General features: G+C 43.0%; 1 protein-coding gene across 3 annotated transcripts in view; it reads left to right on the top strand.

Annotated features, from left to right (window-relative positions):
- Positions 1–24,578, top strand: part of LOC5512175 — a 43,949-nt gene that overhangs the window by 17,420 nt on the left and 1,951 nt on the right. For all 3 annotated transcript variants that reach the window (XM_032381525.2, XM_032381527.2, XM_032381528.2), the window contains 14 exons: positions 16,832–16,914; positions 17,331–17,414; positions 17,739–17,797; positions 18,698–18,775; positions 18,874–18,934; positions 19,897–19,990; positions 20,118–20,155; positions 20,543–20,609; positions 20,683–20,792; positions 21,559–21,735; positions 22,105–22,152; positions 22,839–22,880; positions 23,069–23,158; positions 23,830–23,959. In XM_032381525.2, coding sequence (XP_032237416.2) covers positions 16,832–16,914; positions 17,331–17,414; positions 17,739–17,797; positions 18,698–18,775; positions 18,874–18,934; positions 19,897–19,990; positions 20,118–20,155; positions 20,543–20,609; positions 20,683–20,792; positions 21,559–21,735; positions 22,105–22,152; positions 22,839–22,880; positions 23,069–23,158; positions 23,830–23,952 — 1,154 coding nt within the window. In that variant the 3' untranslated portion in view covers positions 23,953–23,959. The remainder of the gene's footprint in view (positions 1–16,831; positions 16,915–17,330; positions 17,415–17,738; positions 17,798–18,697; positions 18,776–18,873; positions 18,935–19,896; positions 19,991–20,117; positions 20,156–20,542; positions 20,610–20,682; positions 20,793–21,558; positions 21,736–22,104; positions 22,153–22,838; positions 22,881–23,068; positions 23,159–23,829; positions 23,960–24,578) is intronic.

Here is a 24,578-nt window from a genome sequence, read left to right as displayed (position 1 = left end):
CGCTTTCTTATGTCTCCCAGTCAGTAAGATCTGCGCTTTCTTATGTCGCCTAGTCAGTAAGATCTGCGCTTTCTTATGTCTCCTAGTCAGTAAGGTCTGCGCTTTCTTATGTTTCCTAGTCACTAAGATCTGCGCTTTCTTATGTATCATAGTCAGTAAGATCTGCGCTTTCTTATGTCTCCTAGTCAGTAAGGTCTGCGCTTTCTTATGTCGCCTAGTCAGTAAGATCTGTGCTTTCTTATGTCTCCTAGTCAGTAAGGTCTGCGCTTTCTTATGTCTCCTAGTCACTAAGATCTGCGCTTTCTTATGTCTCCTAGTCAGTAAGATCTGCGCTTTCTTATGTCTCCTAGTCAGTAAGGTCTGCGCTTTTTTATGTCTCCCAGTCAGTAAGATCTGTGCTTTCTTATGTCTCCTAGTCAGTAAGATCTGCGCTTTCTTATGTCTCCTAGTCAGTAAGGTCTGCGCTTTCTTATGTCTCCTAGTCAGTAAGGTCTGCGCTTTCTTATGTCTCCTAGTCAGTAAGGTCTGCGCTTTCTTATGTCTCCTAGTCAGTAAGGTCTGCGCTTTCTTATGTCTCCCAGTCAGTAAGGTCTGCGCTTTCTTATGTCTCCTAGTCAGTAAGATCTGTGCTTTCTTATGTCTCCTAGTCAGTAAGGTCTGCGCTTTCTTATGTCTCCCAGTCAGTAAGATCTGCGCTTTCTTATGTCTCCCATTCAGTAAGATCTGCGCTTTCTTATGTCTCCTAGTCAGTAAGGTCTGCGCTTTCTTATGTCTCCCAGTCAGTAAGATCTGCGCTTTCTTATGTCTCCTAGTCAGTAAGATCTGCGCTTTCTTATGTCTCCTAGTCAGTAAGATCTGCGCTTTCTTATGTATCATAGTCAGTAAGATCTGCGCTTTCTTATGTCTCCCAGTCAGTAAGGTCTGCGCTTTCTTATGTCTCCTAGTCAGTAAGGTCTGCGCTTTCTTATGTCTCCTAGTCAGTAAGAACTGCGCTTTCTTATGTCTTCTAGTCAGTAAGATCTGTGCTTTCTTATGTCTCCTAGTCAGTAAGATCTGCGCTTTCTTATGTCTCCTAGTCAGTAAGGTCTGCGCTTTCTTATGTCTCCTAGTCAGTAAGGTCTGCGCTTTCTTATGTCTCCTAGTCAGTAAGGTCTGCGCTTTCTTATGTCTCCTAGTCAGTAAGTGTGTTTGTAACAGGCATGGCGGTGTGGCGCAATTTTAGGCTCTCTACAAATTTGTGTCTGTTTCTCTGTATATATATGGTTTTCAATAGTGATAAGCCTTCTTATGTAAGGGAGAACACTCTTCTCAACGACAGAGACATTTATTTTATATCACAGACAAGTTGCAGGGCTGTAATTGCAAGTACTTCATTCCATCAGAAGACCTCGACCAAAGTTAAAGAGCTCAATGGACCGCTTAAATGCGTAATGTTTTGTAAGCTCTTTCATCGTGCCTGCTTTGCCCTGGCCCTTATTGCCCTGGCTGGTGATATTGAGTCAAATCCTGGCTACCTGGCTTTAAATGATATCAAAAACACCCGAGGTCTCAAGATTGCTCACTTGAATATTCGGAGTCTCATTAACAAGACGGACTCTCTGCGCCTTGAAGGAATTGACAGCAGAACAATAGACGTTCTAACTTTATCCGAGACATGGTTGGATAGCCAAACAGCCGATGCAGAAATTAATCTTCCTGGTTTTGTTTGTGCTAGGCGAGATCGATCTGGAACTAAAGAGGGATATGGTGGAGTTGCTACTTTTGTGAGGGATGATTTGGCTTTTCGATTGCGAAATGATATCAACACTGGTGGTCAGGAATGTTTATGGATTGAATTGATCCGTGAAAAATGCAAGCCAACACTCATTTGCAGCGCATATAGAGCACCAGATGCTGACTTAACATCGTTCATTTCATCTCTCCAAGATAGTATGCCAGCTATTGACCTAGATAAATCGGACGTCGTCATTTTAGGTGACCTAAATGCAAATTTGATGCCAAATTCAAAATTACCGAAAAGTGATAAGCAAAAACTGCTTAATTTTGCACGCACATTCCATTTCACTCAGTTGGTGAAGGAGCCGACGCGTATAACTGACACCTCCCGGACCCTTATTGACTTGATCTTTGTCAATAAAGAGCATCGTATCGCAATTTCGGGCGTTGTACCGGTTCCCCTCAGCGATCACTACTTGGTTTTTTGCGTCATCAAGGCAGGCGTTTTTACTAAAGCTAAACCAAGAATGCTTGAATATCGTTCTTATAAGAATTTTGACGCTGATTCATTTAATGATGATCTAAGGAATGTCCCCTGGCACATAGTTAATAGTATGGATGATATTGATGACGCCTTGTTGACTTGGAATCAATTGTTTTTGGAAGTTGCGGATGACCACGCACCAATCAAACGGCAGCGTGTCAAGGGAACACCAATTCCTTGGATGAATAATCAAATCAGTGAATCAATGAAAGAACGCGACATCGCTCACCGGATAGCGCGGAAATTAAACACAGAGCGCCATTGGAAAACATACAGAAATTTGCGGAACAAGGTTAACAAACTGGTGAAATCTTCAAAGTCGAAGTATTATTGCGATATGATCGAGAAATCGAAAGGGGACTCCGGTAAAATCTGGAAAGCAGTAAACGAAGCTTGTAATCGTAAATCAACTTTGGAATCTATTCAATGCATCATTACTGATAATATTCAACACATAACGCCTAGTTCTATTGCGACTGCAATGAACTGCTTTTTTGCTTCCATTGGACAACGCCTGGCTGACAAGTTCACCACATGCAAATCAAATCAGAGCTCGGTTTTAAATCAAACGTGCCAATTCCAACTGATTGAACTAAACGAATCTTTTGTGCTCGAGCAGCTTTTACAACTGAAAGTTAACAAAGCCATTGGGCTGGATAAAATCAGTGCTAGATTGTTAAAGAACTCTGCTCGCACAATCGCTCCTTCTATTACCAACATGTTAAATTTATCGATTCGCTCAGGTAAATTCCCGAAGCTGTAGAAGTGTTCAAAAATTACAGCATTGTTTAAGTCAGGCGAACGAACAAATGCATCCAACTACAGACCGATTTCTATTCTACCTACACTTAGCAAGATCCTAGAAAGAGCAATACACTCACAATTGTATCAATTTTTGGTCTCCAATGGTTTACTCTCGAGCAAGCAGTTTGGTTTCAGAAAGGGTCTATCTACGGTATCTGCGTTGTCATCATTTGTCGACGAGGTTCTGTTGAATATGGAACAGGGTAAGCTGTGTGGGGCCGTGTTTATCGATCTAACAAAGGCCTTTGACACAGTGGACCATGAAATCATGTTGCAGAAATTAACTGAGATCGGTCTATCTGGAAACCCCCTGGCATGGTTCCGTTCTTATCTGGCCAGCAGAACACAGCGCATATGTTGCGGTAATTCATTGTCCGAGGAACTTCCAGTCACTCACGGGGTGCCCCAAGGAAGCATCTTGGGCCCGTTGCTGTTTGTCATCTACATAAACAGCTTGCCCGATGTTTTGGAGTCCTGCTGTGCCTCTCTTTATGCGGATGATACTGTGATCTACTGTTATGGTTCTTCCTCTAAGCAGTTGAGCGATAACCTCAATCAAGATCTTTTGGCCGTTGCTAAATGGATGGACGATCACAAGCTAACACTAAATTTGGAAAAGACGAAATGTATGCTCTTAGGCAGCAACAGGAAACTAGAGAGTAAAATCAAACTTTCTGTGTCGATTTCAAATTACAATGTATCTAATGTGAGTAATTTCAAATATCTTGGAGTATTCATATCTTCCGACTTGACATGGTCAGAGCATGTTGAATATTTATCTGGCAAAATCAACCAAAGACTCGGTCTTCTAAGGCGCATTAAGCATTTATTGCCTTTTAGAGCTAGACTTCTTTATTATAATAGTCTAGTTCTGCCCCTTTTCGAATATGCAGATTTAGTTTGGGGCGATAAGCATAATGTCACTATCATGTCAAATTTACAAATCCTCCAGAACAAGGCTGCAAAAATAATACTTGATAGACCACTGTACTCGTCGGCAACAGACGCTTTAGCCAAACTTAAGTGGTTACCTCTAGAAAAGAGGCGTTTTCTTAGAAGATGTGTATATGTCTTTAAATGTTTAAATGGTCTCGTAGAGCATGAAATGGATCTGTTAAAACTCGAAGATCAACATAATTATAATACCAGAAACAAATGTAATATTAGGCTCCCTAGTGTGAAAAGAAACTGGGGCAAACAAAGAACTGAGTACCATGCAGTCAAGGATTTTAACTCACTTAGCCAGGACATTAAGAGATGCACAAATATTTGTACTTTTAAACGCAGTATTTCTCAATTTTTAACCTAGGTATTTTTTATCATAGTATTTTTTAATGTAACGATATATCAACAATATATTTTTTTTCTCTTAATTTTTTTTCCATATATTTTTTATAGATTATTGTTATTATTTATAAGTCGAGGTCCTTTTTGAAAATCATTTTAAATGAAAAAGCTCTCCTCAATAAAGATTATTATTATTATTATTATTATGTAAGATCTGCGCTTTCTTATGTCTCCTAGTCAGTAAGATCTGTGCTTTCTTATGTCTCCTAGTCAGTAAGGTCTGCGCTTTCTTATGTCTCCCAGTCAGTAAGATCTGCGCTTTCTTATGTCTCCCATTCAGTAAGATCTGCGCTTTCTTATGTCTCCTAGTCAGTAAGGTCTGCGCTTTCTTATGTCTCCTAGTCAGTAAGGTCTGCGCTTTCTTATGTCTCCCAGTCAGTAAGATCTGCCCTTTCTTATGTCTCCTAGTCAGTAAGATCTGCGCTTTCTTATGTCTCCTAGTCAGTAAGATCTGCGCTTTCTTATGTATCATAGTCAGTAAGATCTGCGCTTTCTTATGTCTCCCAGTCAGTAAGGTCTGCGCTTTCTTATGTCTCCTAGTCAGTAAGGTCTGCGCTTTCTTATGTCTCCCAGTCAGTAAGATCTGCGCTTTCTTATGTCTCCCAGTCAGTAAGATCTGCGCTTTCTTATGTCGCCTAGTCAGTAAGATCTGCGCTTTCTTATGTCTCCTAGTCAGTAAGGTCTGCGCTTTCTTATGTCTCCTAGTCAGTAAGGTCTGCGCTTTCTTAAGTCTCCTAGTCAGTAAGGTCTGCGCTTTCTTATGTCTCCTAGTCAGTAAGATCTGCGCTTTCTTACGTCTCCTAGTCAGTAAGATCTGCGCTTTCTTATGTCTCCTAGTCAGTAAGATCTGCGCTTTCTTATGTCTCCTAGTCAGTAAGATCTGCGCTTTCTTATGTCTCCTAGTCAGTAAGGTCTGCGCTTTCTTATGTCTCCCAGTCAGTAAGATCTGTGCTTTCTTATGTCTCCTAGTCAGTAAGATCTGCGCTTTCTTATGTCTCCTAGTCAGTAAGGTCTGCGCTTTCTTATGTCTCCTAGTCAGTAAGGTCTGCGCTTTCTTGTGTCTCCTAGTCAGTAAGGTCTGCGCTTTCTTATGTCTCCTAGTCAGTAAGGTCTGCGCTTTCTTATGTCTCCTAGTCAGTAAGATCTGCGCTTTCTTACGTCTCCTAGTCAGTAAGATCTGCGCTTTCTGCTTTCTTATGTCTCCTAGTCAGTAAGGTCTGCGCTTTCTTATGTCTCCTAGTCAGTAAAATCTGCGCTTTCTTATGTCTCCTAGTCAGTAAGATCTGCGCTTTCTTATGTCTCCCAGTCAGTAAGGTCTGCGCTTTCTTATGTCTCCTAGTCAGTAAGGTCTGCGCTTTCTTATGTCTCCTAGTCAGTAAGATCTGCGCTTTCTTATGTCTCCTAGTCAGTAAGGTCTGCGCTTTCTTATGTCTCCTAGTCAGTAAGGTCTGCGCTTTCTTATGTCTCCTAGTCAGTAAGATCTGCGCTTTCTTATGTCTCCCAGTCAGTAAGGTCTGCGCTTTCTTACGTCTCCTAGTCAGTAAGGTCTGCGCTTTCTTATGTCTCCCAGTCAGTAAGGTCTGCGCTTTCTTACGTCTCCTAGTCAGTAAGGTCTGCGCTTTCTTATGTATCCCAGTCAGTAAGATCTGCGCTTTCTTATGTCTCCTAGTCAGTAAGGTCTGCGCTTTCTTATGTCTCCTAGTCAGTAAGATCTGCGCTTTCTTATGTCTCCTAGTCAGTAAGATCTGCGCTTTCTTACGTCTCCTAGTCAGTAATGTCTGCGCTTTCTTATGTCTCCCAGTCAGTAAGGTCTGCGCTTTCTTATGTCTCCTAGTCAGTAAGGTCTGCGCTTTCTTATGTCTCCCAGTCAGTAAGATCTGCGCTTTCTTATGTCTCCCAGTCAGTAAGATCTGCGCTTTCTTATGTCGCCTAGTCAGTAAGATCTGCGCTTTCTTATGTCTCCTAGTCAGTAAGGTCTGCGCTTTCTTATGTCTCCTAGTCACTAAGATCTGCGCTTTCTTATGTATCATAGTCAGTAAGATCTGCGCTTTCTTATGTCTCCTAGTCAGTAAGGTCTGCGCTTTCTTATGTCGCCTAGTCAGTAAGATCTGTGCTATCTTATGTCTCCTAGTCAGTAAGGTCTGCGCTTTCTTATGTCTCCTAGTCACTAAGATCTGCGCTTTCTTATGTCTCCTAGTCAGTAAGATCTGCGCTTTCTTATGTCTCCTAGTCAGTAAGGTCTGCGCTTTCTTATGTCTCCCAGTCAGTAAGATCTGTGCTTTCTTATGTCTCCTAGTCAGTAAGATCTGCGCTTTCTTATGTCTCCTAGTCAGTAAGGTCTGCGCTTTCTTATGTCTCCTAGTCAGTAAGGTCTGCGCTTTCTTATGTCTCCTAGTCAGTAAGGTCTGCGCTTTCTTATGTCTCCTAGTCAGTAAGGTCTGCGCTTTCTTATGTCTCCCAGTCAGTAAGGTCTGCGCTTTCTTATGTCTCCTAGTCAGTAAGATCTGTGCTTTCTTATGTCTCCTAGTCAGTAAGGTCTGCGCTTTCTTATGTCTCCCAGTCAGTAAGATCTGCGCTTTCTTATGTCTCCCATTCAGTAAGATCTGCGCTTTCTTATGTCTCCTAGTCAGTAAGGTCTGCGCTTTCTTATGTCTCCCAGTCAGTAAGATCTGCGCTTTCTTATGTCTCCTAGTCAGTAAGATCTGCGCTTTCTTATGTCTCCTAGTCAGTAAGATCTGCGCTTTCTTATGTATCATAGTCAGTAAGATCTGCGCTTTCTTATGTCTCCCAGTCAGTAAGGTCTGCGCTTTCTTATGTCTCCTAGTCAGTAAGGTCTGCGCTTTCTTATGTCTCCTAGTCAGTAAGAACTGCGCTTTCTTATGTCTTCTAGTCAGTAAGATCTGTGCTTTCTTATGTCTCCTAGTCAGTAAGATCTGCGCTTTCTTATGTCTCCTAGTCAGTAAGGTCTGCGCTTTCTTATGTCTCCTAGTCAGTAAGTGTGTTTGTAACAGGCATGGCGGTGTGGCGCAATTTTAGGCTCTCTACAAATTTGTGTCTGTTTCTCTGTATATATATGGTTTTCAATAGTGATAAGCCTTCTTATGTAAGGGAGAACACTCTTCTCAACGACAGAGACATTTATTTTATATCACAGACAAGTTGCAGGGCTGTAATTGCAAGTACTTCATTCCATCAGAAGACCTCGACCAAAGTTAAAGAGCTCAATGGACCGCTTAAATGCGTAATGTTTTGTAAGCTCTTTCATCGTGCCTGCTTTGCCCTGGCCCTTATTGCCCTGGCTGGTGATATTGAGTCAAATCCTGGCTACCTGGCTTTAAATGATATCAAAAACACCCGAGGTCTCAAGATTGCTCACTTGAATATTCGGAGTCTCATTAACAAGACGGACTCTCTGCGCCTTGAAGGAATTGACAGCAGAACAATAGACGTTCTAACTTTATCCGAGACATGGTTGGATAGCCAAACAGCCGATGCAGAAATTAATCTTCCTGGTTTTGTTTGTGCTAGGCGAGATCGATCTGGAACTAAAGAGGGATATGGTGGAGTTGCTACTTTTGTGAGGGATGATTTGGCTTTTCGATTGCGAAATGATATCAACACTGGTGGTCAGGAATGTTTATGGATTGAATTGATCCGTGAAAAATGCAAGCCAACACTCATTTGCAGCGCATATAGAGCACCAGATGCTGACTTAACATCGTTCATTTCATCTCTCCAAGATAGTATGCCAGCTATTGACCTAGATAAATCGGACGTCGTCATTTTAGGTGACCTAAATGCAAATTTGATGCCAAATTCAAAATTACCGAAAAGTGATAAGCAAAAACTGCTTAATTTTGCACGCACATTCCATTTCACTCAGTTGGTGAAGGAGCCGACGCGTATAACTGACACCTCCCGGACCCTTATTGACTTGATCTTTGTCAATAAAGAGCATCGTATCGCAATTTCGGGCGTTGTACCGGTTCCCCTCAGCGATCACTACTTGGTTTTTTGCGTCATCAAGGCAGGCGTTTTTACTAAAGCTAAACCAAGAATGCTTGAATATCGTTCTTATAAGAATTTTGACGCTGATTCATTTAATGATGATCTAAGGAATGTCCCCTGGCACATAGTTAATAGTATGGATGATATTGATGACGCCTTGTTGACTTGGAATCAATTGTTTTTGGAAGTTGCGGATGACCACGCACCAATCAAACGGCAGCGTGTCAAGGGAACACCAATTCCTTGGATGAATAATCAAATCAGTGAATCAATGAAAGAACGCGACATCGCTCACCGGATAGCGCGGAAATTAAACACAGAGCGCCATTGGAAAACATACAGAAATTTGCGGAACAAGGTTAACAAACTGGTGAAATCTTCAAAGTCGAAGTATTATTGCGATATGATCGAGAAATCGAAAGGGGACTCCGGTAAAATCTGGAAAGCAGTAAATGAAGCTTGTAATCGTAAATCAACTTCGGAATCTATTCAATGCATCATTACTGATAATATTCAACACATAACGCCTAGTTCTATTGCGACTGCAATGAACTGCTTTTTTGCTTCCATTGGACAACGCCTGGCTGACAAGTTCACCACATGCAAATCAAATCAGAGCTCGGTTTTAAATCAAACGTGCCAATTCCAACTGATTGAACTAAACGAATCTTTTGTGCTCGAGCAGCTTTTACAACTGAAAGTTAACAAAGCCATTGGGCTGGATAAAATCAGTGCTAGATTGTTAAAGAACTCTGCTCGCACAATCGCTCCTTCTATTACCAACATGTTAAATTTATCGATTCGCTCAGGTAAATTCCCGAAGCTGTGGAAGTGTTCAAAAATTACAGCATTGTTTAAGTCAGGCGAACGAACAAATGCATCCAACTACAGACCGATTTCTATTCTACCTACACTTAGCAAGATCCTAGAAAGAGCAATACACTCACAATTGTATCAATTTTTGGTCTCCAATGGTTTACTCTCGAGCAAGCAGTTTGGTTTCAGAAAGGGTCTATCTACGGTATCTGCGTTGTCATCATTTGTCGACGAGGTTCTGTTGAATATGGAACAGGGTAAGCTGTGTGGGGCCGTGTTTATCGATCTAACAAAGGCCTTTGACACAGTGGACCATGAAATCATGTTGCAGAAATTAACTGAGATCGGTCTATCTGGAAACCCCCTGGCATGGTTCCGTTCTTATCTGGCCAGCAGAACACAGCGCATATGTTGCGGTAATTCATTGTCCGAGGAACTTCCAGTCACTCACGGGGTGCCCCAAGGAAGCATCTTGGGCCCGTTGCTGTTTGTCATCTACATAAACAGCTTGCCCGATGTTTTGGAGTCCTGCTGTGCCTCTCTTTATGCGGATGATACTGTGATCTACTGTTATGGTTCTTCCTCTAAGCAGTTGAGCGATAACCTCAATCAAGATCTTTTGGCCGTTGCTAAATGGATGGACGATCACAAGCTAACACTAAATTTGGAAAAGACGAAATGTATGCTCTTAGGCAGCAACAGGAAACTAGAGAGTAAAATCAAACTTTCTGTGTCGATTTCAAATTACAATGTATCTAATGTGAGTAATTTCAAATATCTTGGAGTATTCATATCTTCCGACTTGACATGGTCAGAGCATGTTGAATATTTATCTGGCAAAATCAACCAAAGACTCGGTCTTCTAAGGCGCATTAAGCATTTATTGCCTTTTAGAGCTAGACTTCTTTATTATAATAGTCTAGTTCTGCCCCTTTTCGAATATGCAGATTTAGTTTGGGGCGATAAGCATAATGTCACTATCATGTCAAATTTACAAATCCTCCAGAACAAGGCTGCAAAAATAATACTTGATAGACCACTGTACTCGTCGGCAACAGACGCTTTAGCCAAACTTAAGTGGTTACCTCTAGAAAAGAGGCGTTTTCTTAGAAGATGTGTATATGTCTTTAAATGTTTAAATGGTCTCGTAGAGCATGAAATGGATCTGTTAAAACTCGAAGATCAACATAATTATAATACCAGAAACAAATGTAATATTAGGCTCCCTAGTGTGAAAAGAAACTGGGGCAAACAAAGAACTGAGTACCATGCAGTCAAGGATTTTAACTCACTTAGCCAGGACATTAAGAGATGCACAAATATTTGTACTTTTAAACGCAGTATTTCTCAATTTTTAACCTAGGTATTTTTTATCATAGTATTTTTTAATGTAACGATATATCAACAATATATTTTTTTTCTCTTAATTTTTTTTCCATATATTTTTTATAGATTATTGTTATTATTTATAAGTCGAGGTCCTTTTTGAAAATCATTTTAAATGAAAAAGCTCTCCTCAATAAAGATTATTATTATTATTATTATTATGTAAGATCTGCGCTTTCTTATGTCTCCCAGTCAGTAAGGTCTGCGCTTTCTTATGTCTCCTAGTCAGTAAGATCTGTGCTTTCTTATGTCTCCTAGTCAGTAAGGTCTGCGCTTTCTTATGTCTCCCAGTCAGTAAGATCTGCGCTTTCTTATGTCTCCCATTCAGTAAGATCTGCGCTTTCTTATGTCTCCTAGTCAGTAAGGTCTGCGCTTTCTTATGTCTCCTAGTCAGTAAGGTCTGCGCTTTCTTATGTCTCCCAGTCAGTAAGATCTGCCCTTTCTTATGTCTCCTAGTCAGTAAGATCTGCGCTTTCTTATGTCTCCTAGTCAGTAAGATCTGCGCTTTCTTATGTATCATAGTCAGTAAGATCTGCGCTTTCTTATGTCTCCCAGTCAGTAAGGTCTGCGCTTTCTTATGTCTCCTAGTCAGTAAGGTCTGCGCTTTCTTATGTCTCCCAGTCAGTAAGATCTGCGCTTTCTTATGTCTCCCAGTCAGTAAGATCTGCGCTTTCTTATGTCGCCTAGTCAGTAAGATCTGCGCTTTCTTATGTCTCCTAGTCAGTAAGGTCTGCGCTTTCTTATGTCTCCTAGTCAGTAAGGTCTGCGCTTTCTTATGTCTCCTAGTCAGTAAGGTCTGCGCTTTCTGCTTTCTTATGTCTCCTAGTCAGTAAGATCTGCGCTTTCTTATGTCTCCTAGTCAGTAAGGTCTGCGCTTTCTTATGTCTCCTAGTCAGTAAAATCTGCGCTTTCTTATGTCTCCTAGTCAGTAAGATCTGCGCTTCGCTTTCTTATGTCTCCTAGTCAGTAAGATCTGCGCTTTCTTATGTCGCCCAGTCAGTAAGGTCTGCGCTTTCTTATGTCTCCTAGTCAGTAAGGTCTGCGCTTTCTTATGTCTCCTAGTCAGTAAGATCTGCGCTTTCTTATGTCTCCTAGTCAGTAAGGTCTGCGCTTTCTTATGTCTCCTAGTCAGTAAGGTCTGCGCTTTCTTATGTCTCCTAGTCAGTAAGGTCTGCGCTTTCTTATGTCTCCTAGTCAGTAAGATCTGCGCTTTCTTATGTCTCCCAGTCAGTAAGATCTGCGCTTTCTTATGTCTCCTAGTCAGTAAGGTCTGCGCTTTCTTATGTCTCCTAGTCAGTAAGATCTGCGCTCTCTTATGTCTCCCAGTCAGTAAGGTCTGCGCTTTCTTACGTCTCCTAGTCAGTAAGATCTGCGCTTTCTTATGTATCATAGTCAGTAAGATCTGCGCTTTCTTATGTCTCCCAGTCAGTAAGATCTGCGCTTTCTTATGTCTCCTAGTCAGTAAGGTCTGCGCTTTCTTATGTATCATAGTCAGTAAGATCTGCGCTTTCTTATGTCTCCCAGTCAGTAAGATCTGCGCTTTCTTATGTCTCCTAGTCAGTAAGATCTGCGCTTTCTTATGTCTCCCAGTCAGTAAGATCTGCGCTTTTTTATGTCTCCTAGTCAGTAAGGTCTGCGCTTTCTTATGTCTCCTAGTCAGTAAGATCTGCGCTTTCTTATGTCTCCCAGTCAGTAAGATCTGCGCTTTCTTATGTCTCCTAGTCAGTAAGGTCTGCGCTTTCTTATGTCTCCTAGTCAGTAAGGTCTGTGCTTTCTTATGTCTCCTAGTCAGTAAGGTCTGCGCTTTCTTATGTCTCCCAGTCAGTAAGATCTGCGCTTTCTTATGTCTCCCATTCAGTAAGATCTGCGCTTTCTTATGTCTCCTAGTCAGTAAGGTCTGCGCTTTCTTATGTATCATAGTCAGTAAGATCTGCGCTTTCTTATGTCTCCTAGTCAGTAAGATCTGCGCTTTCTTATGTCTCCTAGTCAGTAAGATCTGCGCTTTCTTATGTATCATAGTCAGTAAGATCTGCGCTTTCTTATGTCTCCCAGTCAGTAAGGTCTGCGCTTTCTTATGTCTCCTAGTCAGTAAGGTCTGCGCTTTCTTATGTCTCCCAGTCAGTAAGATCTGCGCTTTCTTATGTCTCCCAGTCAGTAAGATCTGCGCTTTCTTATGTCGCCTAGTCAGTAAGATCTGCGCTTTCTTATGTCTCCTAGTCAGTAAGGTCTGCGCTTTCTTATGTCTCCTAGTCAGTAAGATCTGCGCTTTCTTACGTCTCCTAGTCAGTAAGATCTGCGCTTTCTTATGTCTCCTAGTCAGTAAGATCTGCGCTTTCTTATGTCTCCTAGTCAGTAAGATCTGCGCTCTCTTATGTCTCCCAGTCAGTAAGGTCTGCGCTTTCTTACGTCTCCTAGTCAGTAAGGTCTGCGCTTTCTTATGTATCATAGTCAGTAAGATCTGCGCTTTCTTATGTCTCCTAGTCAGTAAGGTCTGCGCTTTCTTATGTCTCCTAGTCAGTAAAATCTGCGCTTTCTTATGTCTCCTAGTCAGTAAGATCTGCGCTTTCTTATGTCTCCCAGTCAGTAAGGTCTGCGCTTTCTTATGTCTCCTAGTCAGTAAGGTCTGCGCTTTCTTATGTCTCCTAGTCAGTAAGATCTGCGCTTTCTTATGTCTCCTAGTCAGTAAGGTCTGCGCTTTCTTATGTCTCCTAGTCAGTAAGGTCTGCGCTTTCTTATGTCTCCTAGTCAGTAAGGTCTGCGCTTTCTTATGTCTCCTAGTCAGTAAGATCTGCGCTTTCTTATGTCTCCCAGTCAGTAAGATCTGCGCTTTCTTATGTCTCCTAGTCAGTAAAGTCTGCGCTTTCTTATGTCTCCTAGTCAGTAAGATCTGCGCTCTCTTATGTCTCCCAGTCAGTAAGGTCTGCGCTTTCTTACGTCTCCTAGTCAGTAAGATCTGCGCTTTCTTATGTATCATAGTCAGTAAGATCTGCGCTTTCTTATGTCTCCCAGTCAGTAAGATCTGCGCTTTCTTATGTCTCCTAGTCAGTAAGATCTGCGCTTTCTTATGTCTCCTAGTCATCAAGATCTGCGCTTTCTTATGTATCATAGTCAGTAAGATCTGCGCTTTCTTATGTCTCCCAGTCAGTAAGGTCTGCGCTTTCTTATGTCTCCTAGTCAGTAAGATCTGCGCTTTCTTATGTCTCCTAGTCAGTAAGGTCTGCGCTTTCTTATGTCGCCTAGTCAGTAAGATCTGCGCTTTCTTATGTCTCCTAGTCAGTAAGATCTGCGCTTTCTTATGTCTCCTAGTCAGTAAGATCTGCGCTTTCTTATGTCTCCCAGTCAGTAAGATCTGCGCTTTCTTATGTCTCCTAGTCAGTAAGGTCTGCGCTTTCTTATGTCTCCTAGTCAGTAAGGTCTGTGCTTTCTTATGTCTCCTAGTCAGTAAGGTCTGCGCTTTCTTATGTCTCCCAGTCAGTAAGATCTGCGCTTTCTTATGTCTCCCATTCAGTAAGATCTGCGCTTTCTTATGTCTCCTAGTCAGTAAGGTCTGCGCTTTCTTATGTCTCCCAGTCAGTAAGATCTGCGCTTTCTTATGTCTCCTAGTCAGTAAGATCTGCGCTTTCTTATGTCTCCCAGTCAGTAAGATCTGCGCTTTCTTATGTCTCCCAGTCAGTAAGATCTGCGCTTTCTTATGTCGCCTAGTCAGTAAGATCTGCGCTTTCTTATGTCTCCTAGTCAGTAAGGTCTGCGCTTTCTTATGTCTCCTAGTCAGTAAGATCTGCGCTTTCTTACGTCTCCTAGTCAGTAAGATCTGCGCTTTCTTATGTCTCCTAGTCAGTAAGATCTGCGCTTTCTTATGTCTCCTAGTCAGTAAGATCTGCGCTCTCTTATGTCTCCCAGTCAGTAAGGTCTGCGCTTTCTTACGTCTCCTAGTCAGTAAGGTCTGCGCTTTCTTATGTATCATAGTCAGTAAGATCTGCGCTTTCTTATGTCTCCTAGTCAGTAAGGTCTGCGCTTTCTTATGTCTCCTAGTCAGTAAAATCTGCGCTTTCTTATGTCTCCTAGTCAGTAAGATCTGCGCTTTCTTATGTCTCCCAGTCAGTAAGGTCTGCGCTTTCTTATGTCTCCTAGTCAGTAAGGTCTGCGCTTTCTTATGTCTCCTAGTCAGTAAGATCTGCGCTTTCTTATGTCTCCTAGTCAGTAAGGTCTGCGCTTTCTTATGTCTCCTAGTCAGTAAGGTCTGCGCTTTCTTATGTCTCCTAGTCAGTAAGGTCTGCGCTTTCTTATGTCTCCTAGTCAGTAAGATCTGCGCTTTCTTATGTCTCCCAGTCAGTAAGATCTGCGCTTTCTTATGTCTCCTAGTCAGTAAAGTCTGCGCTTTCTTATGTCTCCTAGTCAGTAAGATCTGCGCTCTCTTATGTCTCCCAGTCAGTAAGGTCTGCGCTTTCTTACGTCTCCTAGTCAGTAAGATCTGCGCTTTCTTATGTATCATAGTCAGTAAGATCTGCGCTTTCTTATGTCTCCCAGTCAGTAAGATCTGCGCTTTCTTATGTCTCCTAGTCAGTAAGATCTGCGCTTTCTTATGTCTCCTAGTCATCAAGATCTGCGCTTTCTTATGTATCATAGTCAGTAAGATCTGCGCTTTCTTATGTCTCCCAGTCAGTAAGGTCTGCGCTTTCTTATGTCTCCTAGTCAGTAAGATCTGCGCTTTCTTATGTCTCCTAGTCAGTAAGGTCTGCGCTTTCTTATGTCGCCTAGTCAGTAAGATCTGCGCTTTCTTATGTCTCCTAGTCAGTAAGATCTGCGCTTTCTTATGTCTCCTAGTCAGTAAGGTCTGCGCTTTCTTATGTCTCCCAGTCAGTAAGATCTGCGCTTTCTTATGTCTCCTAGTCAGTAAGATCTGCGCTTTCTTATGTCTCCTAGTCAGTAAGGTCTGCGCTTTCTTATGTCTCCCAGTCAGTAAGATCTGTGCTTTCTTATGTCTCCTAGTCAGTAAGATCTGCGCTTTCTTATGTCTCCTAGTCAGTAAGGTCTGCGCTTTCTTATGTCTCCTAGTCAGTAAGGTCTGCGCTTTCTTATGTCTCCTAGTCAGTAAGGTCTGCGCTTTCTTATGTATCATAGTCAGTAAGATCTGCGCTTTCTTATGTCTCCCAGTCAGTAAGATCTGCGCTTTCTTATGTCTCCTAGTCAGTAAGATTTGCGCTTTCTTATGTCTCCCAGTCAGTAAGATCTGCGCTTTCTTATGTCTCCTAGTCAGTAAGGTCTGCGCTTTCTTATGTCTCCTAGTCAGTAAGATCTGCGCTTTCTTATGTCTCCTAGTCAGTAAGATCTGCGCTTTCTTATTTCTCCTATTCAGTAAGGTCTGCGCTTTCTTATGTCTCCTAGTCAGTAAGGTCTGCGCTTTCTTATGTCTCCCAGTCAGTAAGATCTGCGCTTTCTTATGTCTCCCAGTCAGTAAGGTCTGCGCTTTCTTATGTCTCCTAGTCAGTAAGATCTGCGCTTTCTTATGTCTCCTAGTCAGTAAGATCTGCGCTTTTTTATGTCTCCTAGTCAGTAAGGTCTGCGCTTTCTTATGTCTCCCAGTCAGTAAGATCTGTGCTTTCTTATGTCTCCTAGTCAGTAAGATCTGCGCTTTCTTATGTCTCCTAGTCAGTAAGGTCTGCGCTTTCTTATGTCTCCTAGTCAGTAAGGTCTGCGCTTTCTTATGTCTCCTAGTCAGTAAGGTCTGCGCTTTCTTATGTCTCCTAGTCAGTAAGATCTGCGCTTTCTTACGTCCCCTAGTCAGTAAGATCTGCGCTTTCTTATGTCTCCTAGTCAGTAAGATCTGCGCTTTCTTATGTCTCCTAGTCAGTAAGGTCTGCGCTTTCTTATGTCTCCTAGTCAGTAAGGTCTGCGCTTTCTTACGTCTCCTAGTCAGTAAGGTCTGCGCTTTCTTACGTCTCTTAGTCAGTAAGGTCTGCGCTTTCTTATGTCTCCTAGTCAGTAAGATCTGCGCTTTCTTACGTCTCCTAGTCAGTAAGATCTGCGCTTTCTTATGTCTCCCAGTCAGTAAGATCTGCGTTTTTTTATGTCTCCTAGTCAGTAAGGTCTGCGCTTTCTTATGTCTCCTAGTCAGTAAGGTGTGCGCTTTCTTATGTCTCCTAGTCAGTAAGGTCTGCGCTTTCTTATGTCTCCTAGTCAGTAAGGTCTGCGCTTTCTTATGTCTCCTAGTCAGTAAAGTCTGTTTGTATAATCTCGCGGCGGGAGTAACTAAGATGTCATTTGGGGAGCTGATGCAAGGTGCTACAACTGACGTAAGTAGACATATCGCCTGGACTACTAATGCAACCTCCGAAAAGTTCCACATGTTAACTAGACCTACTAGCATCAAGATACGGTAGGGCTATAAATCTCCTATAAAATGGCCTCGACATTGTTAATTGGAGTGTCTCAGTGGCTTTGGTGCGAATGCTTATTCAGGTGCACTCCTACATGGCCTTACAGCAGTTTTAATGGAAGAATCTTTTTATTTGGAGTTTGATCCAATGAGCGACGAGGAGCGGCTGCAACGCAGAAGTGACAACGATTGTCGTCACTGCTAACACTAGAGTTCATTTCGTTATGTTCTTACGCTTATTTTGTCTATGTCGTTATATCACTCGTGTAAATCAGCCCTTAGAGAATCCAAAAAGTCGCTATATGTTCAAGTGTTTCATTTTGTTCTGTACAGCCTCGCGAGATTCAAGAGAACATCCCTAGAGAGCACTCGCTGATATGTAAGGGCTCGGTGGAGGTACTCGTCTTAGACAGAGAGGTGAGGAAGGTGTCTTTCTTTATTAGTAGATAACCAATGGGCTACCCGCCACTTGGTGAGTAGAGAGGAAGGTAACTTTATGTGTCCCCAGGACAACATGTTTCACTGTATTAGTCTAACCAAAACCCTTAAAAACCTGTTCTAACCTTGCTTTTTTGACGCATGCCAAAGAAAAGTATCGATATTGGCCGACATAAACCTACTGGACATAAACCTACGTCTTATTTCACACATAGTCACTGTGTGGCTCTGGAGTAAAACACTCGCTGATTTATGAAGGGTTAGTGCAGGCAGTCAACAGCGCTTGCTTTATGCTCATCGCAGGATTTCATGGATCTTATGACTACAAGTCCAGACCAAGGGCTCCCCACAGATTTCCTAAGGTGGGTAGCCTGTGTGCAGGCTTTTACTTGCAGCATTAGCCCGATCGTCGTTTCACAGTCCAGAGCCGTAGCAGGCCACGTAAGATGTGTGTGGGAGGGGGGGAATACAAAAACAGGTAGAAAATATTGGGGGGGGGGGGGCACAGCCACGCCCCTTCTGGTCATTTCCTTACAATGTTCAAAAATTTTCGGGGGGCACAATGCAGAAACACTAAGAAAATATCGGGGGGCACAGCCACGCCCCTTCTGGTCATTTCCTTATAATATTCAAAAATATTGAGGGGGGGCACAATGCAGAAACACTAAGAAAATATTGAGGAGCACAGCCACGCCCCTTCTGGTCATTTCCTAATAATATTCGAAAATATTGGGGGGGGGGGCACAATGCAGAAACACTAAGAAAATATTGGGGGGTCCAGCCACGCCCCTTCTGGTCATTTCCCTATAATGTTCGAAAATATTGGGGGGGCACAATACAGAAACACTAAGAAAATATTGGAGGGGGCACAATACAGAAACACTAAGAAAATATTGGGGGCACAGCCACGCCCCTTCTGGTCATTTCCTTATAATTTCGAAAATATTGGGGGGGCATACCCCCTGTGCCCCACCCCCTGCTACGGCCCTGTAGTCTCCTTCAAAACAAGATCGAATGTACACTCTAAAACCGTAGGGGCGGCCAATTAGGCCTAGGCTATGAGGCTATAAACCCGTGGCTTGCGCTCCGTGCTTTGGTATCAAGCGGTCATTGCGGGCATTTTTATAGCGACGTGTCCCTGATTTTTCCCAGAATCGTGGTGGGAAAAAGTTTAAGCGCGACCTGGATACAGAGATTTTGAGATCAGTAATATGCGTTTTTGGATGAGGATTTTAATGTCTCCAAAATTGTGTCTCTCGTAGATCAATAGAACTGTTCAGATCTTTTCCGATGGAAAAGTTCAAAGAAGAGATGGACTCCATCACAACAAAGTACTTCGCGTAAGTTTATCTAATTATTTTGCTTTTTCATCATTTAATCGCTGTTCTGGGTATTTGTACCTTACTCAATAAATGACGATAAATTCCTTTCTCTGCAGGCGCGATTCTGTTATTGTAAAGGATAGCAGTGATTCTCCTTACTTCTTCATCTTGAAATCTGTGAGTTAAAACCAACTGCACTACACGGTTTGCATTCTAACCGGGTTTCCTGTCCTTGGAGTAAACCGTGAGGCAGCATAGGGTCTGGAACAAGCTCACGGTTTCCTGTGACATCTTTACTCATCACAGGAATCCTGACGATCAGAAGGAACGCATTGGTCTAGTCTGGGGTGTTTGCGTATTTTGTGACTGTTTTGGTTTTATATTTTTTATTTCGTCTATATTTTTTATTTCGTTTATATTTCGTCTATTTCGTTTATATTTTTTATTTCGTTTTTATTTACTTGAACCATTCACAATGATATTGATTAATTAGCTTGTTTGTGTTTATAACTCATTAGATTATTTATGTTTATATCCCATTAGCTTGTTTATTTCTCATTAGCTTGTTTGTGTTTATATCTCATTAGCGTGTTTGTGTTTATTTCTCATTAGCTTGTTTATGTTTATATCCCATTAGCTTGTTTATTTCTCATTAGCTTGTTTATGTTTATATCTCATTAGCGTGTTTGTGTTTATTTCTCATTAGCTTGTTTATGTTTATATCCCATTAGCTTGTTTATTTCTCATTAGCTTGTTTGTGTTTATATCTCATTAGCGTGTTTGTGTTTATTTCTCATTAGCTTGTTTATGTTTATATCCCATTAGCTTGTTTATTTCTCATTAGCTTGTTTGTGTTTATATCTCATTAGCGTGTTTGTGTTTACTTCTCATTAGCTTGTTTGTGTTTATATCTCATTAGCGTGTTTGTGATTGACGTTAATTGTTTGTGTTTACTTCTCATTAGCTTGTTTGTATTTATATCTCATTAGCTTGTTTGTGATTGACGTTAATTGTTTGTGTTTATATCTCATTAGCGTGTTTGTGTTTATATCTCATTAGCTTGTTTGTGATTGACGTTAATTGTTTGTGTTTATATCTCATTAGCTTGTTTGTGATTGGCGTTAATTGTTTGTGTTTAGGGCCGGTGCAAGGTTGTTAGACAACAGGATGTTCTCGACGTCAGCAAAGCGTCCAAGTTACCGCGAATACCGATGGCTAGCAAACCACCCACACGTTAGTAGTCTGTACTTCGGGCAACACTATGGGAGGGAAGAGAGAAGTGCTACCGTGCACATAGGACGTGACACGAGGGTTACTTTCCTTGGGTTCATCTTGAACTATCTTTTTACTGTTTCCGCAGGTGCTACCCCTGGAAAGAACCCAACGAGTCTGTTGGAGGTGAATGTTAATTATTATCTCTCCGCCTCCAGTAGGTGCGGTGCAACAATGCGTCTGCCAGCCGCCATTTTGTCAGCCCAGCAATAGAAATACGTGAGAAAGCAATATACATTTCCAACAGCTGCCAAACGGAAGCTGCTGGGATATTTTCGATTGAACTTGGTGAACAAAGTATGAAGTTTGGTTATAAGATGGGCCAATCCTTCTATGAGCTCCTGCTATTACAAGAAAGCTACGAGCCAATTCTTAAAAAACACAAAGACGGCTTATGCAAGAATCGTTTTCCCTAGAGCCTGTGTATGGAGACCAATACAGGTCATCATCACTTCCCCGCAATTCACTCAAAAAATAAAACTAACTAAGTAGTGATTTTTATGATTTCCACAGTTCACAAAGTGTCACACTGCCTGCTCTAAAGAGTCGTTCATTTTAGACAAGCTACGAGCAAATAAAGGTAAGATGCCTTCCAAGTACTAGTCCTTGACTCTCATTTGACACGTCTTCTTCACCGCTGTGTTCTGTTTCAGCTGAGCGGGAACAAGGACGGGTAACCGAGGAGGGGATCATCACCGACACCCCTTCCCCTGAGGCTGCTCCGCTCCCGCCGATAAAGAGGAAACACGACTACACCAAGGAGGTCCGTCCATCCGCCCGACTCTCTCTCCACTAGACTGTCTTTCTGTAGGAAAAAAACGCATGTATGTCTGCCTGCCTTTCCATCTGTCTGTTTCTCTCTCTCGACTAGACTGTCTTTCTGTAGGAAAAAAACGCCTGTCTGTCTGCCTGCCTTTCCATCTGTCTGTTTCTCTCTCTCTCCACTAGACTGTCTTTCTGTAGGAAAAAAACGCCTGTCTGTCTGCCTGCCTTTCCATCTGTCTGTTTCTCTCTCTCCACTAGACTGTCTTTCTGTAGGAAAAAAACGCCTGTCTGTCTGCTTGCCTTTCCATCTGTCTGTTTCTCTCTCTCCACTAGACTGTCTTTCTGTAGGAAAAAAACGCCTGTCTGTCTGCCTGCCTTTCCATCTGTCTGTTTCTCTCTCTCCACTAGACTGTCTTTCTGTAGGAAAAAAACGCCTGTCTGTCTGCCTGCCTTTCCATCTGTCTGTTTCTCTCTCTCCACTAGACTGTCTTTCTGTAGGAAAAAAAAAACATCCGACTGTCTGTGTCGTTTCGGCCGTCTGTTCGTCTGTCAGTCTCTCGGATAAGCGTCCGTCTGTCTAATGGTTTATCCGTCTGTCTGTCTGTCTCTAACTTTCCGACCGTCCGTCTATCTCGTCTGCCTGATAAACATCTGTGTGTTTGTTGGTCCGTTCATCTGTCTATCTTTCCGCCTATCTCTCTGTCTTTCTGTTTGTCCGCCTGTCTGTCTACCTGTCTCATATTTTTTGCTATTTATTTTAATAGCTTCAAGGGCCTTGTTACGAAGCGGATATTTTCAAGCGAACGTCAGAGATGGATCTTGTGAGAAAAGCGACAATGGAGGCGATGCAGCCGACAAAGCGATCGTCAGATATGACCAACACCGTGCCTACGCGAAAGGCGCTACTCCAAATAGCGGTACTCAAGCCAGGGGACATGTTTGTAAGTGACCAAGCCTGAGTGACCAGGCCCAAGTGACCAAGCCTGAGTGACCAAGCCGCAAGTACATTATTACGCAATTAATGGGAAACTCCATTCGTGATCACAAATATCTCTTTCTAACTTAATGAAATGTCAGTAGAAAAGTGTTATATGAAAATGCGTTTTATGCAACTGGCTACCCGTTGATTGTAACTTTCTTTTCGAGAAGACGACGAGTTTACAAACAAAGGTTACGACCGTAAAAGAATAGCTAATCTGGCCCTTTGTCTTTGCTACCAGTTACTTTAGTCGCCATGGTGATATCTACCTCATTACTTCCCCCCCCCCCCCCAATCAACTCCATTCACTCTACTTTCTTGTCGCTTTCAGAGCCTGGAATCAATGATGCCAAAAGTGGCCAATAAGATCAGCGCGGAGGTAAGTTTTGCGTGACGCAAGGCAGGGTAGTGTTGCGTGACGCAAAGGGAGCTAGTGTTGCGTGACGTAAGGAAGGCTAGTGTTGCGTGACGTAAAGGAAGGGGAGGTTGCATGATGCAGAGGGAGGAGAGTGTTGCGTGATGCGAACACGGAGTGTTGCGTGGCGCAAAGGTAAGGATTGTGTTGCGTGGTGCAAAGGGAGGTAGGTGTTGCGTGATGCGAACACGGAGTGTTGCGTGGCGCAAAGGTAAGGATTGTGTTGCGTGGTGCAAAGGGAGGTAGGTGTTGCGTGACGCGAAAAGAGGAGAGTGTTGCGTGACATAAGGGGAGGGTGTTGTATGTATGACGCAAAGGAAGGGAACTGCTGCGTGAGGCAAAAATAGTTTTTTTTTTTCGCGAGACAAGGGGAAACTGTCGCGTGACTCAAAGGAGGGGAGAGCAGCGTGACGCACGGTGACGCATGATTATTGGTGATGTTGAAGAAACCGAACCCCCAATAACTTAGTCACCCAAATTCACAACTTTTTATCATGTATTTTCTGGAGAGGGAGACGCCCGTTTTGTTTTGACACTGCATCTACCCTACTCTACCCCCCTTGGTACTTTTTGTTCGTTTCTACTCCGAACTAACTCATCCTGGCCCGAGGTTCTAGTATGTGTTTGACATCGTGCCTGTCTTTCTTCAGATAATCCACGACACTCCTGATCCCTCAGCAAGCGTGACTTTGGTGAGCTGAACATTTCTTCAAATAGACTCCAGTGTCGTTATCAATCAATATCATCACGCCTTCGGCACCAGTATATCTGGTGGAAGTTATGTACAAAATATACAGATAGGATCTATGAAAATGGCAGAATAGAGAATACTCTTCTTTGTTGTTATGTACTGACAAGTAACGATGTAATGTTTTTACAGATAAGCGAAGGCGCCGAGTGCGTGATGATCAACAAGCGGTTCTTCCTGCAGTACGCGCCAACTACCACCCTTATCCAGTTCAAAGCACTGGTACGAGCTACCACCAAGAAGACGCGAATTTATCATGCTACATTCTGATAATCCTTTCCCCGATCCGTGCCACGTGTCGGTTAGCGCGAAGGCGTCGGTTTGTGCGCTTCAGGGTAGCATCTGTAGTGCAAATGTCGCACCCGAAGGATTGTATGGTTGAATGACATAACAAACTCTTTTCTTCCCACACCTGTACTACTACACTCATCTAATTCAAAGCACTTGTTATAGTAGTATTAGATCAATTCAAGTTCAAAACAATTCCAATCAGATTAGAACAACAAAGCCTTACCGCTTAACACGCCTTCTCCATTAGGGCGTCGGTTCAGATTTTACCAGTACTATGACACATAATGACAGCATAGTGACACATGATAATGACACATGATAGGGACTTTAAGATGCGACATCGGTGAGGTCAATATAATACAATAAACTTTGTTTCACGAGGTTGCATAATAACCTATTGCTTTTTTTTAATATATGGCACTCCAAATCCCTACAGGACGGTGTGGTCGAGAAAAAACACTTAGTTGCGTTCATTGAAATTTAAAATTAAGACAAAACATAAGAGAAGGGTTAGTCTATACCCCAACCGTCAACATATTCGCTAGACCGTAAAACTTTGAATTTTTTTAAGGTCCTAATTTTGTGTCTGTTTTGTCTTGCAGCGGGAGCAATACACGTCGGTGGAGCAGGCGCGCAAAGAGATACGGAACCAGCAGGCGTGGAACCTGTACAAGAGTGATATGGTGCGCACTTTAGCGGGGCGGAACAGGAAACAGCGGAGATGACGATCGGGTAAGATGATAGTGCTAGGGTTAAATGGGGTAAGGCGGCAGGGCTAGGGTGAACAGGGGGGGTAAGCTGACAGGGGTAGTGTGAACAGGGGGGGGTAAGCTGACAGGGGTAGTGTGAACAAAGGGGTAAGGCGATAGGACTAAGGTGAACAGGGGGGTGAGGCGATAGGGCTAGGGTGAACAGGGGGGAGGCGAAAGGGCTAGGGTGAACAGAGAGAGAAAAATAACAGAGCTAGTGTGAACAGGGGGGGTGAGGCGATAGGGCTAGGGTAAACAGGGGGGAAGGTGATAGGGCTAGGGTGAACAGGGGGGAAGGTGACAGGGCTAGGGTGAACAGAGAGAGGGAAACAACAGGTCTAGTGTGAACAGGGGGGGTGAGGCGATAGGGCTAGGGTGAACAGTGGGGGAAGGCGATAGGGCTAGGCTGAACAGGGGGGAAGGTGACAGGGCTAGTGTGAACAGGGGGGGAGGGTAACAGGGCTAGGGTGAACAGGGGGGAGGGTAACAGGACTAGGGTGGACAGGGGGGGAGGGTAACAGGGCTAGGGTAAACAGGGGGGGAGGGTAACAGGGCTAGGGTAAACAGGGGGGTGAGGCGACAGGGCTAGGGTGAACAGGGGG

The sequence above is a fragment of the Nematostella vectensis genome, chromosome 10 (genome assembly GCF_932526225.1).
Source record: "Nematostella vectensis chromosome 10, jaNemVect1.1, whole genome shotgun sequence".
NCBI classification, from domain to species: domain Eukaryota; kingdom Metazoa; phylum Cnidaria; class Anthozoa; order Actiniaria; family Edwardsiidae; genus Nematostella; species Nematostella vectensis.
Note: the sequence above shows the minus strand (reverse complement) of the source record. Positions and strands in the feature narration are given on the sequence as shown.